The sequence below is a fragment of the Trichomycterus rosablanca genome, chromosome 9 (assembly GCF_030014385.1).
Source record: "Trichomycterus rosablanca isolate fTriRos1 chromosome 9, fTriRos1.hap1, whole genome shotgun sequence".
Lineage (NCBI taxonomy): Eukaryota > Metazoa > Chordata > Actinopteri > Siluriformes > Trichomycteridae > Trichomycterus > Trichomycterus rosablanca.
In genome coordinates this window covers 13,512,290-13,529,639 of record NC_085996.1, presented here as the reverse complement: position 1 = coordinate 13,529,639, position 17,350 = coordinate 13,512,290, and the positions used below count along the sequence as shown (strand labels likewise).

The 17,350-nt window shown below is 43.7% G+C and overlaps 1 protein-coding gene across 1 annotated transcript in view; it reads right to left on the bottom strand.

Moving 5' to 3' along the window:
* Positions 1-731: 731 nt before the first annotated feature.
* The window catches only part of rab32a (RAB32a, member RAS oncogene family), a 43,762-nt gene continuing 27,143 nt past the window's right edge, over positions 732-17,350 (bottom strand). The window contains exons 2-3 of the mRNA XM_063001159.1: positions 11,017-11,294; positions 732-2,395 (exon numbers count right to left, since the gene is read on the bottom strand). Of these exons, the coding sequence (XP_062857229.1) occupies positions 2,246-2,395; positions 11,017-11,294 (428 nt within the window). The 3' untranslated portion in view covers positions 732-2,245. The remainder of the gene's footprint in view (positions 2,396-11,016; positions 11,295-17,350) is intronic.

The window sequence follows — 17,350 nt, the reverse complement described above, 5'->3', positions numbered from 1 at the left end:
TTGTTTATGCATTTACTCCCGAGTTTTAGCGTGTCCGATTGAGTCCTGCTTCCTCTACACTAATGCAGATCCCCGTTCTGATTGAGGAGAACGAAGCTTACCTACATCCCCTCCGACACGTGGGCAGCAGCCGTATGCATTTTTTCACCTGCACTAGGTGAGTGCTGACGCGGATCACCCTGATGCAGGCGCCATCAATCAGCCAGCAGAGGTCGTAGTTGCATCAGTTACGAGGAGACCCTATCTGGCTTAGTACTACCCCACCCCTACACCCATGTATGAACAACAGGCCAATCGTTGTTCATGTGGCCGCTCAGCCCAGCCGTATGGCAGAGCCGAGATTCCATACGATGTATTCGAGATCCCAGGTCCGGTGTGCTAGCGTGTGTTTTACCGCTGCGCCATCAGCAAAACATGTTTTTGGTTTAGCGCATAGGCACTGATGCATCACATGAAAATCTTCTTCCCCTTAAAGCTTCTTTGGGTGGTCCAAAAAGGTGGAAATCGGATGGCACTAAATCCAGACTGTAAGCGTCTCTCAGACACAACCAATTATTCCTCCTCCCACCCTCACTGTTTCCAACAAACATATAAAAGTGCGGAAACTTTTCGAAGATCCCTCATATAAGCTATACATTTTCACTTTTACAACGACAACAGTTTGTGTCATCAGTTCCCAAATTATTACAAAAGTAGAGGTAACACAGTGGAACATGTTGCATCTATTACATTAACAATCAGCATATTGTTTATTTTTTTGATTAATTAAAAGTTGATCATAAAGGAATTGCAAATCAATGCTGTCCTACTGTCCATTTATTTTTAGAATCATTTGAGCCCCAACAAAGTCTGACTGGTCTTTTATTCCAGTAGCCCCTCTGATCATCAAATCAAGACTTAATTGGTTGAACTGCCCAATGACACCCCTTTAAAACTGAGGTTATGGTGCTCAGGTGGCCCAGTGGTAAAGTGCACTAGCACACCAGAGCTGACATTTCAAACTTGTCGGTTCGAAACTCATCAGGCGCCTACACAACAACGATTGGCTGTTGTTCATTCAGGGTGAGAGCCGGATAGGGACCTCATAACTGATCCTGGCTGATTGATGGTGCCTGTACAGAGACGAGGGACGATGCGTTGGTCAGGGTGTGGCTCTCCGTACACAAAGCTGATCCCCATATGAACTCGCACACGTGACAGAGGGGCCGTGGGTCAGACTCGGCTCTCCTCAACCAGTGTGGAGATCAGCATCAGTAGAGAGGAAGCGTAATGGAAGGTGGAAACAAGCAAAATCTAAATTGGGCAGCAATGGGATTAAGATCCCCAAATTAAACCTACAACCATAAGCCCAAAAGTATATGGACACCCTTCCTATTTCTTGAGTTGAGGAGTTTTATTACTCCTGTTATTATTATGTTATAAAATTAACTATATATGGAAACCAGTTGCAAGCCATGGACCAAGACGTCCATAAAAACATGGTTTGACAAGAACTAGAGGTTGACTAGAGGCCTGTGTGGAACCCTGACCTCAGTCCCATTAAACACCTTAAGGGTGAACTGGAATGGTGCTGTCTTTTTTGAGCCATAGTTGTTCCAAAAGCTGGGAGGAGGTCATGGGTGCAAATGTGGATCAACCGTATGTTGGTTTTAGAAGAAGAACGCCTTTATTTGTCATATATACATATACAGGTGTGCAGTACAATGAAATACGTTCTTCACACATCCCAGGTGGTTTGGAAGCTGGGGTCAGAGCGCAGGGTCAGCCATTGCATGGCGCCCCTGGAGCTGAGAGGGTTAGGGACCTTGCTTAAGGGTCCAACAGTGGCTGCATGGCCTTTCAATTAGTAGCCCAACGCTCTTCCTACTAGGCTACCACTGTCCCTATATGTTGATGCCTATGGTTTTGGAATGAAATAGCCTACAAGCTCATGATTAGGTGTCCACATATTTTTGGTCATGTGGTGTATAACTCCTATTGTTGGTTTGACAGAATTTAAGACCTTATAATAAACAGTTTTGACTCAGAAAGAGAGAGAGAGACGAGAGAGATGGGTGGTCACTACACAAGGCATCATATTCATGGCTAAGCCAACACTGAACGTCTTCTGATGCCACTGGTTTGAAGTGTAGGGTGAAGATAAGTGAAGGGTGGAATGGACAGGTTGATGGGGGCTTCTGATCTCTGGTCCCAGGATGATAGCCTCTCCTTTACGACAGCTAAACGAACAGATCGAGAACCGATGCTAACAGCAGCCTGACTTGCTCTCCGCAGTTATGGGCTGTTGGTCCAGCTTGATGCTGCCTGTGTTGTTCTCCTCATACGGAAGGCCTTTGTCATTTAGGAGAATGTGCTCCACCAGGAACCGGGCCGCCTCGTCTACGTTTATGTTGTCCTGTGGATGAAATATGAAACATAGAGATAAACAGCATACTCTGATATTCAACGTATACATTTACTTTGACTTTTATTTGATTGCAGACGGGGTGAACCTGAGATATTTCATGTTTTGTCTGGTCAACTTCATTTCATTTATTAATAAACATCCATTCCTGCATTTCAGACCTGCAACACATTCCAAAAAAAGTTGGTACAGTAAAGCATTTACTACTTTGTAATGATGCCGTTCCTTTTCACCACACTTAAAAGACGTTTTGGCACCGAGGAGACCAAGTGATTTAGTGTTTCAGCTTTTATGTTGTCTAATTCGTCCTGCAAACACGTCTTAAGATGTGCAACAGTACGGGGTCGTCGTCACATTTTTGTTTCAAAATTCTCCACACATTCTCTATTGGGGACAGGTCAGGACTGCAGGCAGGCCAGTCCAGTACCCGTACCCTCTTCTTCCACAGACATGCCTTTGTAATGTGTGCAGCATGTGGTTTTGCATTTGTTGAAAAATGCATGGACGTCCCTGGAAAAGATCTCAATGTACTTTTCTGCATTAATGCTGCCATCACAGAAGTGTAAACGACCTTTGCCAAGGGCACTGACACAGCCCCATACCAAGACAGACCCTTTTTTCCAAAAAAGACCTGGAATGCTGATTCATCCGACCACAATACACGTTTCCACTGTGTGATGGTCCATCCTAGATGCCTCAGAGCCCAGAGAAGTCGACGCCGCATCTAGACATGGTTACCATAAGGCTTCTTATTTGCACAGTAAAGTTTTAAGTGGCATTTGTGCATGTAACTCTGTATTGTAGTGCTTGACAAAGGTTTGCCAAAGTAATCCCTCACCCATGTGGTTATATCAGCTATTGTTGAGTGGTGGTTCTTGATGCAGTGCCGGCTGAGGGATTGAAGATCACAAGCCTTCAGCTTAAGATTGCGCCCTTGGCCTTTACACACAGAAATTCCTCCTGATTCCTTGAATGGTTTAATGATATTATGCACTGTAGAGGGAGAAATATGCAAATCCCTTCCAATCTTTCTTTGAGGTACATTGTTTTTAAACTGGAGATCCTCTGATCATCTTTGCACATCAGAGACTCAGCCTTTCCTGGATGCTGCTTTTGTACCAAACCGTGACTACAATCACCTGTTGACATCACCTGTTTAAAATCGCATCATCATTATTTCCCTCGTCCCAACTTTTTTTGGAATGTGTTGCAGGCCCGAAATGCAGGAATGGATGTTTATTAATAAATGAAATGAAGTTGAGCAGATAAAAAATTCAAACTGTCTGCAATCAAACATGTTATTTGCATTTTCCATACTGTCCTAACTTTTTCTGATTTGGGGTTGTAGTACAAAATTCAAATATCATGAAGCATGTAGATTCTTTAGAAGGCAGATATTTGCCAATATGCAGGTTGCTGCTCTGGGATCTAAACCCATTCTCTTCTCATGATTTTTTTTATGATGCTTCCATCTCATTCATGCTCCAACCCACCATCCCCCAACACACTGCCAATGAGCGTGACTGGAGGGCGTGTGCAAAGTAAATCACAGGGTTACTCTAAAGCATGGGCTCTCTTTTTGGCTTCAGTCATCGTGACCTTGTCATGAGAGCAGTATTTATACCCCCAACGTCAGGATGGAGAGCCCCTTTAGGAGCTTTATAAGATCAAGATCTTACATGGGGGGGGAGGGGGGTTGCTGATCTCTACTGATATGTCTGAGGTCAAAGGTTTTCAGCCTGAACCACTCGCTGGATTAATGGAGTCTTTCTTTCCAGATCAATCAACATTTGGATTGACCACTGGTGCACCATGTGACTCTGTTTCTTGGAGCATTACCCAAGGCTGGATTAGTAAGTAAGTAACTATGGAGACAAGCCCACGTCGTAACGTTTACTGTGACTACTAATAAACCGTGATGTGCTAGTACCACACACGACATGGCAAACCGGCTATTTTTCTTCCCTGCTCACATATTTAGGGGTCGCCACAGTGGATCATTTTGGTCTACATATTTATATTTTTATTCAGGTTTGGGACCTAGAGCGCATAGACAAGGCACCTGCCAATGCCAATGCCCATTCTTGAATACGTAAATCATGTCTGTGTAGAGGCTCGGCCAGCTGATAGCACCGCTGAGAATTAAGACCCAGATCTCAGCAATTGTGGGGTACCGTATTGTACCTCTGCGCCACCCGAGAACCCTGATAGTGACACAGTTTGGTCTTCATAAGAGAAGTGACTAAAAAGATGGATTTGGTCTAGTTAGGGTTGTGCCCGGTCCATTCACAGCCACCCCCGCCCTTCATAAGACATAGCCAGCCATGTCTGAGGAATCAGGTAGACGTCTGGCAGGCCAAAAGCACCACTGAGATTCAAACCCGGATCTGTGCAGTGTGCATTTTACTGTTTTAGTCTAGTTTGGTGTGATTCTTGCAGGATGCAGTATCCTACAATTATATTCAAAATTTTTGAGAATGGTTTAACAGACTTATTTTACAACCCTAAATCAGAAAAATACAAATGCAGTGTTCCTTACATTTACTTTGACTTTTATTTGATTGCAGACAGGATGAACCTGAGATATTTCATGTCTTATCTGCTCAACTTCATTTCATTTATTAATAAACATCCATTTCTGCATTTCAAGCCTGCAAAATATTCCAAAAAAAGTTGGGACGGGGGCAATTTAGGGCTAGTAATGAGGTAAAAACTAAACAATGATGTGATTCCAAACAGCTGATGTCAACAGGTGATTGCAATCATGGTTTGCTACAAAAGCAGCATCCAGGAAAGGCTGAGTCTTTGATGAGCAAAGACGATCAGAGGATCTCCAGTTTATCAACAGATGTGTGAGAAAATGATTTAAATGTTTAAAAACAATGAACCTCAAAGAAAGATTGGAAGGGATTTGCATATTTCTCCCTCTACAGTGCATAATATCATTAAACCATTCAAGGAATCAGAAGGAATTTCTGTGTGTAAAGGCCAAGGGTGCAAGCTTAATCTGAACACCTGTGATCTTCGATTCCTCAGACGGCACTGCATCAAGAACCGCCACTCAACAATAGCTGATATAACCACATGGGTGAGGGATTACTTTGGCAAACCTTTGTCAAGCACTACAATACAGAGTTACATGCACAAATACCACTTACAACTTTACTGTGCAAAAAAGAAGCCTTATGTTAACCATGTCCAGAAGCGGCGTCGACTTCTCTGGGCTCGGAGGCATCTAGGATGGACCATCACACAGTGGAAACGTGTATTGTGGTCAGATGAATCAGCATTCCAGGTCTTTTTTGGGAAAAAGTGGACGCCGTGTGCTCCGGACCAAAGACGAAAAGGACCATCCAGACCGTTATGAGAAACAAGTCCAAAAGCCAGGGTCTGTCATGGTATGGGTCTGTGTCAGTGCCCTTAGCAAAGGTCATTTACACTTCTGTGATCGCAGCATTAATGCAGAAAAGTACATTGAGATCTTAGAGCAAAAAATGTGAAAAATGTGACAACGACGACCTACCGTACTGTTGCACATCTTAAGACGTGTTTGCAGGAAGAATGAAACACTAAATCACAAACTTGGTCTCCTCGGTGCCAAAACGTCTTTTAAGTGTGGTGAAAAGGAATAGCAACATTACAAAGTGGTAAATGCTTTACTGTCCCAACTTTTTTTGGAATGTTTTGCAGGCCTGAAATGCAGGAATGGATGTTTATTAATAAATGAAATGAAGTTGAGCAGAAAAAACATGAAATATATCAGGTTCATCCGGTCTGCAATCAAATAAAAGTAAGGAACGTACAGTGTATCACAAAAGTGAGTACACCCCTCACATTTCTGCAGATATTTAAGTATATCTTTTCATGGGACAACACTGACAAAATGACACTTTAACACAATAAAAAGTAGTCTGTGTGCAGCTTATATAACAGTGTAAATTTATTCTTCCCTCAAAATAACTCAATATACAGCCATTAATGTCTAAACCACCGGCAACAAAAGTGAGTACACCCCTAAGAGACTACACCCCTAAATGTCCAAATTGAGCACTGCTTGTCATTTTTCCTCCAAAATGTCATGTGATTTGTTAGTGTTACTAGGTCTCAGGTGTGCATAGGGAGCAGGTGTGTTCAATTTAATAGTACAGCTCTCACACTCTCTCATACTGGTCACTGAAAGTTCCAACATGGCACCTCATGGCAAAGAACTCTCTGAGGATCTTAAAAGACGAATTGTTGCGCTACATGAAGATGGCCAAGGCTACAAGAAGATTGCCAACACCCTGAAACTGAGCTGCAGCACAGTGGCCAAGATCATCCAGCGTTTTAAAAGAGCAGGGTCCACTCAGAACAGACCTCGCGTTGGTCGTCCAAATAAGCTGAGTGCACGTGCTCAGCGTCACATCTAACTGCTGTCTTTGATAGATAGGTGCAGGAGTGCTGTCAGCATTGCTGCAGAGATTGAAAAGGTGGGGGGTCAGCCTGTCAGTGCTCAGACCATACGCCGCACACTACATCAAATTGGTCTGCATGGCTGTCACCCCAGAAGGAAGCCTTTTCTGAAGTCTCTACACAAGAAAGCCCGCAAACAGTTTGCTGAAGACATGTCAACAAAGGACATGGATTACTGGAACCATGTCCTATGGTCTGATGAGACCAAGATTAATTTGTTTGGTTCAGATGGTCTCAAGCATGTGTGGCGGCAATCAGGTGAGGAGTACAAAGATAAGTGTGTCATGCCTACAGTCAAGCATGGTGGTGGGAATGCCATGGTCTGGGGCTGCATGAGTGCAGCAGGTGTTGGGGAGTTACATTTCATTGAGGGACACATGAACTCCAATATGTACTGTGAAATACTGAAGCAGAGCATGATCCCCTCCCTCCGGAAACTGGGTCGCAGGGCAGTGTTCCAGCATGATAATGACCCCAAACACACCTCTAAGACGACCACTGCTTTATTGAAGAGGCTGAGGGTAAAGGTGATGGACTGGCCAAGCATGTCTCCAGACCTAAACCCAATAGAACATCTTTGGGGCATCCTTAAGCGGAAGGTGGAAGAGCGCAAAGTCTCGAATATCCGCCAGCTCCGTGATGTCGTCATGGAGGAGTGGAAAAGCATTCCAGTGGCAACCTGTGAAGCTCTGGTAAACTACATGCCCAGGAGAGTTAAGGCAGTTCTGGGAAATAATGGTGGCCACACAAAATATTGACACTTCAGGAACTTTCACTAAGGGGTGTACTCACTTTTGTTGCTGGTGGTTTAGACATTAATGGCTGTATATTGAGTTATTTTGAGGGAAGAATAAATTTACACTGTTATATAAGCTGCACACAGACTACTTTTCATTGTGTCAAAGTGTCATTTTGTCAGTGTTGTCCCATGAAAAGATATACTTAAATATCTGCAGAAATGTGAGGGGTGTACTCACTTTTGTGATACACTGTAAGTGTTTTTTTATTATTTGCATTTTCCATAGTGTCCCAACTTTTTCTGATTTGGGGTTGTATTATTACGAACAGTAATAAAAAGCCTAGTGGTTAAGGTACTGGACTAGTAATCAGAAGGATGCTGGTTCAAGCCCCACCACTGCCAGGCCGCTGCTGTTGGGCACATGAGCAAGGCCCTTAACCCTCAATTGCTCAGACTGTATACTGTACCAGTACTGTAAGTCGCTTTAGATAAAAGCGTCTGCTAAATGCAGACTGCAGACTGAGCTTGGTACATAAATTGGATGAATGCTCAACACGTAAAAATAATTAAGAAATGTAGGGTATTACAAATGTTTTCTAAACCGTCAGCAAATAATGAGCCTTGAAAACCAAAACCTGTCATCTTCCTTCAGCCGAGCCTTCGCCTGCTGCATTTACCTCGATACGCAACGCAAACCAAAGAAAACAAGCCAGCTGAGACCTTCAGACGGAAACAGAGTCGAAATTAGAGAAACAGACGAGAGGAGGAGGTGCGCACGGGGCGGGTAATTGCTAAAACAAAGGAGGCATGGCGAAACACGAGACGGCCCTGATAAATGAGGAAAGATGCATTTGTATACACACAAACACACGGGCTTACACATAGCCGACAGGTGCTGGAGCTTTCCGCCAGACATCTGTGTATCCGAGTCTTTAATGAACTGATTTAGCCCAGGAGCATGTGCAGAGGCAGACTGACTGATGAGACGCCTTCTGGTAAACAGCTACACCCAGGTATGGACCCGGACCCGGTGCTTGTAGAACACACTCTCTAATTGTAAATGGTCACGAGTGCTTATATACAACAGCACCCAGCAGACACGGTGGTCGATTTTTGTCTGCTGCAGGCCGTTAGATGGCGCCCAGCCAACCGGTAGGAGAGCAGAGATTCGAACCTTGTAACTCGACGTCCTCTAAACTGGAAATCTTTAAAACTTTTATATATATATATATATATATATATATATATATATATATATATATATATACGTATATATATATATATTGTTTATGCATTTTCTCCCCTTTTTCTCCCTTTTAGCGTGTCCAATTGCCCGATTGCGTCATGCTTCCTCTCCACCAATGCCTTTCCCTGCTCTGATTGAGGAGAACGAAGCTTACCCACCCCTTTGACATGTGGGCAGCATGCTGTATGCATCTTATCACCTACACTTTGACGAGTGCAGTGCAGCTCACCACTGTGTACGGAGAGACACACCCTGAGAGCACTCTTTTCTCATCTCTGTGCAGGCGCCATCAATCAGCCAGCAGAGGTCGTAATTGCACCAGTCATGGGAGAGAGACCCCATCTGGCTTAGTCCCGCCCATATCTGAACAACAGGCAAATCGTTGTTCATGTGGCCGCTCAACCTAGCCGGCAGGCAGAGCTGAGATTCGATACGATGTATTCGAGATCCCAGCTCTGGTTCCAGCTAGGGCTGTCGCGCTAACCGCAATTTTGAAATATCGCGGTATAGACCAGCCAACCGCAGGGCATGCTGGACAACCGCAACACCGCGATATTCACGTTTTTTCTTTCTTTCTTCTCCTTTTTTTTATTGTTGCAGGTCCATCTTGTTTTATACGCTTACATTCGTGCGTAATAAATGTTAAATAAATTCATAATGAAAATGAGCTAGGAGCGACATTTTCCCGCAACCTGTTCTCATGCGTTGCTGCTGAGTGTCAGGCTTTGTGTTTTAAAATGTAAACAATCGCAACAGGAATTATAGGCAAGTTTATTAATGATTAAATTGAGTTCACACTCAATAAATACTTGTAATTTAGACTATATTCAAACAGCCTCGGCGTACTAAAACACTTAATGACGGTTAATATGGCATTGCAGCCTGCAGATTCTCTCTTGCTGGCTTGCTGGAATGATTTAAATGCATTTTTTCGTTGAATAAAAATGTATTGAAACGAATAATAACTTGAAATGTAGTATATATTGTTATGTTAATTATATCTACTAAATAGATGGTTAATAGTGGCACGATAACCAGGCTAGACTTTCTCTGATCTCTAAAGTCGCATGCAGGTTCAGTACATCTACAGTGTATTAATGCAACGAGCACCATCAGAGAGAGTTTTAGTACCGAGGGGAACATCACTACCCCACTCAGATCCAGGTGAACATGTTGGTTCGTCTAGCGCGCATGATAACGCAGGTTTAAACTCTTACAGACTTTATTCTTTATTCTATTTTTTTACCATATTTTGATTAGATGTGCATTTAAAATATTTAGCCTAAACACTTTTTTTTTGTTTCACAGTGTATATCTAACCTAGGCTAGAAGCTAATTTAAACCTTTTTTAATAGAGAAAAGACGCACATCCCTGCTCTGTTCTGTATTTAACATTAAACACGCATTTCATTGGTCTTAAAGCCGTCTCATCTTTGTCATTATAAAGCAATAATATACCGAATCATAGCCTAACAATAAAGCTTGTTTATATAGCTCTAAAATCCAGATCAATTAAGTAATTTTCAAAAACAACAAAAAAATGGCGATATAACCGCATACCGCGATATTGAGACAGGCTGAATACCGCAAGGGGAAATTCTGTCACCGCGACAGCCCTAGTTCCAGCGTGTGTTTTTACCGCTGCGCCACCTGAGCGGACGAACTCTTTGAAACTTGACCCCTTTGTTGAGAAATCTGTACTTGAAAGGCAGTTGTAGCCTAGTGGTTAAGGTACTGGACTAGTAAACAAAAAAGGTCACAGGTTCAAGCCCACTGTTGGGCCCTTGAGCAAGGCCCTTAACCCTCAGTTGCTTAGACTAAATACTGCCACTAGCAGTCCACTAGCACACCAGTGCTGGGATTCTAATGCCGGATTCTAGAGCGGAGTTTAAATCTCCGCTCTGCTACCGGTCGGCTAGGCGCCCCCCAGCAGGCACATCGCCTCCTGTAACAGATACAGATTGGGGGTGGGGTCTTTGACGCTGTATAAGGACCCTGGTTGGTGGCCTGAGGCGCATGTAGAAAAGAGTAGAAATGTGGAGATTGGTGTGTGACTCTACATGCGCAAGACTGGGCTCATTGGACTAATTGGCTACGCAAAATTAGAAGAAAAATTGAGAAAATGCATAGAACTAAGATTTCCAAATAGGGCTTAGATGCACATATATGTGTTACCTTGGCTGACGTCTCGAACCAGCCCAGAAAGCCGGTCTCCTTGCAGAAGTCGTCCATGAGGGAGGTGTTATTGGGGTCGTCTTTTTTCTGGTCGCATTTATTGGCCAGTAGTACTGAAGGAATAGGGCTGCCATTGGCCAGTTTCACCTTGCTGTCCAAGTCGTGTTTCCACTTCGACACAGCTTCAAATGTGGAGGTTCTCGTCACGTCAAAGACCACAAAAGCTCCCACTGCTTCCTTGTAGTACACTCTGGTCATGTTCCCAAACCGCTCCTGACCTAAACACAAACATATACAGTGTATCACAAAAGTGAGTACACCCCTCACATTTCTGCAAATATTTCATTATATCTTTTCATAGGACAACACTATAGACATGAAACTTGGATATAACTTAGAGTAGTCAGTGTACAGCTTGTATAGCAGTGTAGATTTACTGTCTTCTGAAAATAACTCAACACACAGCCATTAATGTCTAAATGGCTGGCAACATAAGTGAGTACACCGCACAGTGAACATGTCCAAATTGTGCCCAAAGTTTCAATATTTTGTGTGACCACCATTATTATCCAGCACTGCCTTAACCCTCCTGGGCATGGAATTCACCAGAGCTGCACAGGTTGCTACTGGAATCCTCTTCCACTCCTCCATGATGACATCACGGAGCTGGTGGATGTTAGACACCTTGAACTCCTCCACCTTCCACTTGAGGATGCGCCACAGGTGCTCAATTGGGTTTAGTCCATCACCTTTACCTTCAGCTTCCTCAGCAAGGCAGTTGTCATCTTGGAGGTTGTGTTTGGGGTCGTTATCCTGTTGGAAAACTGCCATGAGGCCCAGTTTTCGAAGGGAGGGGATCATGCTCTGTTTCAGAATGTCACAGTACATGTTGGAATTCATGTTTCCCTCAATGAACCGCAGCTCCCCAGTGCCAGCAACACTCATGCAGCCCAAGACCATGATGCTACCACCACCATGCTTGACTGTAGGCAAGATACAGTTGTCTTGGTACTTCTCACAAGGGCGCCGCCACACATGCTGGACACCATCTTAGCCAAACAAGTTTATCTTGGTCTCGTCAGACCACAGGGCATTCCAGTAATCCATGTTCTTGGACTGCTTGTCTTCAGCAAACTGTTTGCGGGATTTCTTGTGCGTCAGCTTCCTTCTGGGATGACGACCATGCAGACCGAGTTGATGCAGTGTGCGGCGTATGGTCTGAGCACTGACAGGCTGACCTCCCATGTCTTCAACCTCTGCAGCAATGCTGGCAGCACTCATGTGTCTATTTTTTAAAGCCAACCTCTGGATATGATGCCGCACACGTGGACTCAACTTCTTTGGTCGACCCTGGCGAAGCCTGTTCCGAGTGGAACCTGTCCTGGAAAACCGCTGTATGACCTTGGCCACCATGCTGTAGCTCAGTTTCAGGGTGTTAGCAATCTTCTTATAGCCCAGGCCATCTTTGTGGAGAGCAAAATTCTATTTCTCACATCCTCAGAGAGTTCTTTGCCATGAGGTGCCATGTTGAATATCCAGTGGCCAGTATGAGAGAATTGTACCCAAAACACCAAATTTAACAGCCCTGCTCCCCATTTACACCTGGGACCTTGACACATGACACCAGGGAGGGACAACGACACATTTGGGCACAATTTGGACATGTTCACTGTGGGGTGTACTCACTTATGTTGCCAGCTATTTAGACATTAATGGCTGTGTGTTGAGTTATTGTCAGAAGACAGTAAATCTACACTGCTATACAAGCTGTACACTGACTACTCTAAGTTATATCCAAGTTTCATGTCTATAGTGTTGTCCCATGAAAAGATATAATGAAATATTTGCAGAAATGTGAGGGGTGTACTCACTTTTGTGATACACTGTACATAAAATCAGGGGTGTGCGTTGGGGTGCGGAGGTTAAATACTGTTTGGGCATGAGAAGCCACTGTGTTAGGGAGGTTCAGCTCTGAACCAGGACAATTAACCACTTGACAACAACTTAGTATGTACACTGATCAGCTATAACATTAAAACCACCTCTTTCTACACACACTGTCCATTTTATCAGCTCCACTTACCATATAGAAGCACTTTGTAGTTCTACAATTACTGACTGTAGTCCATCTGTTTTACTGCATGCTTTGTTAGCCCCCTTTCATGCTGTTCTTCAATGGTCAGGACCCCCACAGGACCACCACAGAGCAGGTATTATTTGGATGGTCGATCATTCTCAGCACTGCAGTGACACTGACATGGTGGTGGTGTGTTAGTGTGTGTTGTGCTGGTATGAATGGATCAGACACAGCAGCGCTGCTGGAGTTTTTAAACACCTCACTGTCCCTGCTAGACTGAGAATAGTCCACCAACCACAAATATCCAGCCAGCAGCGCCCCGTGGGCAGCGTCCTGTGACCACTGATGAAGGTCTCAAAGATGAGTAACTCAAACAGCAGCAATAGATGAGCGATCGTCTCTGACTTTACATCTACAAGGTGGACCAACTACGTAGGAGTGTCTAATAGAGTGGACAGTGAGTGGAAACGATATTTAAAAACTCCAGCAGCGCTGCTGTGTCTGATCCACTCACACCAGCACAACACACACTAACACATCACCACCATGTCAGTGTCACTGCAGTGCTGAGAATGATCCACTACCTAAATAATACCTTATCTGTGGTGATCCTGTGGGGGTCCTGACCATTGAAGAACAGCATGAAAGGACCAAACAAAGTATGTAAAGAAACAGATGGACTACAGTCAGTAATTGTAGAACTACACAGTGCTTCTATATGGTAAGTGGAGCTGATAAAATGGACAGTGAGTGTAGAAACAAGGAGGTGGTTTTTTCTCCAACTTAAAAATTGTTCATGAGTCATTTTTGATGATTCGGATTCGAGTAGGGAGTCATTTGGTACGAGTTTGTAATTGAACTGGAACAACTCGCTAACTTGAGTGCCCATTTCTAATACATAGTGTATGTAGTTAACATTCAATGGTAGCTGTTAAGTGCTCCTTTACTCGTAGCACCTTTGCACCCAAACAAGTAATCATTAACATCCCCGGCATAAAGGCTGCAGCATGTGCAGTATACAGAGTATTTACACCATGAAAACTGAACCCATTTTCCCATGCGTGGCCCGAAATGGATCAGACTTCATAATCAGATTTCAGCGCCACCGATTAACAACAATTTCCTCATTCCACTGAGAGCGTGCAGTGCTGCAAGGCTGGCACGCGGCCTAGTTCTTAAAGACGACTCAGCCTTCTTGGGACAGGCAATGCGCAACCTGGTATTACATTACATTGTAAACTGCTTCTAACTGAATAAGGAAGGAAGAAAAAAGTCTAACAACTGACAGACATGTGATAGTGTCACATGATACTTGTGCTTATACGCTATATGGACACAAGTATGTGGACGCCTGAGCATAAGCTGATTGGAGATCTATTCCGAAACCATGGGCATAAATACAAAGTTAATTTGTAGTCCATACCTAACGTGTCAATCCATAAACAGAACAGGGTGTCAAACTGCTGCTACAATGGATGTGCAACCCCAAATGTTTCATGTTTTGTCTGCTTAACTTTATTTCATTTATTAATAAACATCAACAACCTGCAACACATTTCAAAAAAAGTTGGGACAGTAAAGCATTTACCACTTTGTAATGTTGCTATTCCTTTTCACCACACTTAAAAGACGTTTTGGCACCGAGGAGACCAAGTGATTTAGTGTTTCAGCTTTTATTTTGTCTAATTCTTCCTGCAAACACGTCTTAAGATGTGCAACAGAACGGGGTCGTCGTTGTCGCATTTTTCCTTTCGAAATTCTCCACACGCAGGCCACTCCAGTACCCATACCCTCTTCTTCCACAGACATGCCATTGTAATGTGTGCAGCATGTGGTTTGCATCGTCTTGTTGAGAAATGCATGGACGTCCCTGGAAAAGATGACGTCTTGAAGGCAGCACATGTTGCTCTAAGATCTCAGTGTACTTTTTTTGCATTATTGCTGCCATCACAGAAGTGTTAATGACCTTTGCCATAGACCTGGAATGCTGATTCATCTGACCACAATACATGTTTTCACTGTGTGATGGTCCATCCTAGATGCCTCCGAGCCCAGAGAAGTCGACGCCGCTTCTGGACATGATTAACATAAGGCTTCTTTTTTGCACAGTAAAGTTTTAAGTGGTATAAAGTTTAAATATATAAAGTTTTAAGTGGTATTTGTGCATGTAACTCTGTATTGTAGTGCTTGATAAAGGTTTGCCAAAGTAATCCCTCACCCATGTGGTTATATCAGCTATTGTTGAGTGGTGGTTCTTGGTGAAGTGCCGTCTGAGGGATGGAAGATCACAGGCGCTCAGCTTAAGCTTGCGCCCTTGGCCTTTACGCACTAAAATTCCTTGAATGGTTTAATGATATTATGCACTGTAGAGGGAGAAATATGCAAATCCCTTCTAATAATTTTAATAATTTTCTCACACATTTGATGATAAACTGGAGATCCTCTGATCATCTTTGCTCATCAGAGACTCAGCCTTTCCTGGATGCTGCTTTAATACCAAACCATGATTACAATCACCTGTTTGGAATCACATTACTATTTAGGTTTTTCACCTCATTACTAGCCCTAAATTGCCCCCGTCCCAACTCTTTTTGGAATGTGTTGCAGGCCTGAAATGCAGGAATGGAGGTATATTAACAAATGAAATGAAGCTGATCAGATAAAACATGAAATATCTCAGGTTCATCCTGTCTGCAATCAAATGTAAATGTCAAGTAAATGTAAGTAACACTGCATTTTTATTTTTTCTTATTTGGGGTTGTACTTTAGGCCACATAGCGTATAAAAAACGTGCAGTGCCATAGCTGTATTAAATGAAAAGAGCTGAATGGAGCTTAAATCCCTGAGAGGTTTTATCGAGAGGACTTACAGGCTCTCAGAGTTCATCCTGTCTGAGGAGAGATCAAGAGGTGCTGGTTGAAAAATCGAAAGCTGGGCGACAAAAATAAAGACCTAGAGAGCGATCGGTACCTCCGCTGTGGACGCTAATAACTCATGGAAGCAGCGGCTCGATGCGTGTGCCCACTCGCGTCCCATTCATCAACTGATGTGAAATCCCTGAAAATCCAGTTCAACACCGAGGAGATGATCATGTCAGTAACTTTAGAGGTGATGAACAAGGTAATAAAAGGATGAAACAACAAAGAAAGAGATCAGGTCAGGTGGTACAAACGTTATGGCTGACCAAAGAACCAGGAGAAGAGGCTGGACTTGACCTCCATAGTCCTCTAACCAACCGCAAAACGAATGTGAACAGACAGTGGAACATAAGAGATAAAAGAAACAAGAATAAAGAAAGAGAAGACCGAATTAGGGTGGCTTGGTGGGTAACACTGTTGCCTCATTGATATCCTGGGTTCGATTCCCAGGTCAAGCGGTTTGGTCCAGAGCTCAGATTTTCTTCCACAGTCCAAAGACATGCAATCAGGTTAACTGGAGCAATTAAAATTACCCTAGGTATGAGTGTGATGGGCTGGCGACCTTTCAAAGTGACGTGGACCCACCATCACGTGGTACAACAGACAAAGAATTATTGAAAGAAAGAATTAACATTTTTAACCGACAGTGTTAATCCAATATTTTATTGTTTGTTTATATTTTGTCGATTGCATCATGCTTCCTCTCCACCAATGCCGATCCCCGCTCTGATTGAAGACAATGAAGCTAACCCACGCCCCCTCCGACACGTGGGCAGCAGCCGTATGCATTTTGTCACCTACACTTTGACGAGTGCAGTGCAGCTCAGCGTTGTGTACGGAGAGACACACCCTGACAGCACTCTCTTCCCATCTCTGTGCAGGCGCCATCAATCAGCCAGCAGAGGTCGTAGTTCCATTAGTTATGAGAGAGACCCTATCCGGCTTTAATATCCCACACCCATCTGAACAACAGGCCAATCGTTGTTCTCAGCCGGCAGGCAGAGCTGAGACTCAATACTGGTCAAGTCCGGGTACCTGATGTCCCCTTTGATCACTGAGATTATGTGCAGACGCCGCAACTACCTACTGCAACTTTTCTTTAATGGACTTCATTACAGGGGAACAGAGGGAGCCGAATCCGACTCAAGGGAAATCATCACTTTCTATATTATGCACGCTCGGATGTCTAATTTTGGTCGCCGTCACGTGTTAGTACTTGCATACTTGCATTGCTGTTCTTAAGTGCTTTCCTACTCTGTAGCCCTGTAGTTAAATGCTTACCTGGCAATATCTGCGAGTTCTGTTTTCCACTCACCACAGGAAATATCCTTATTCTTTC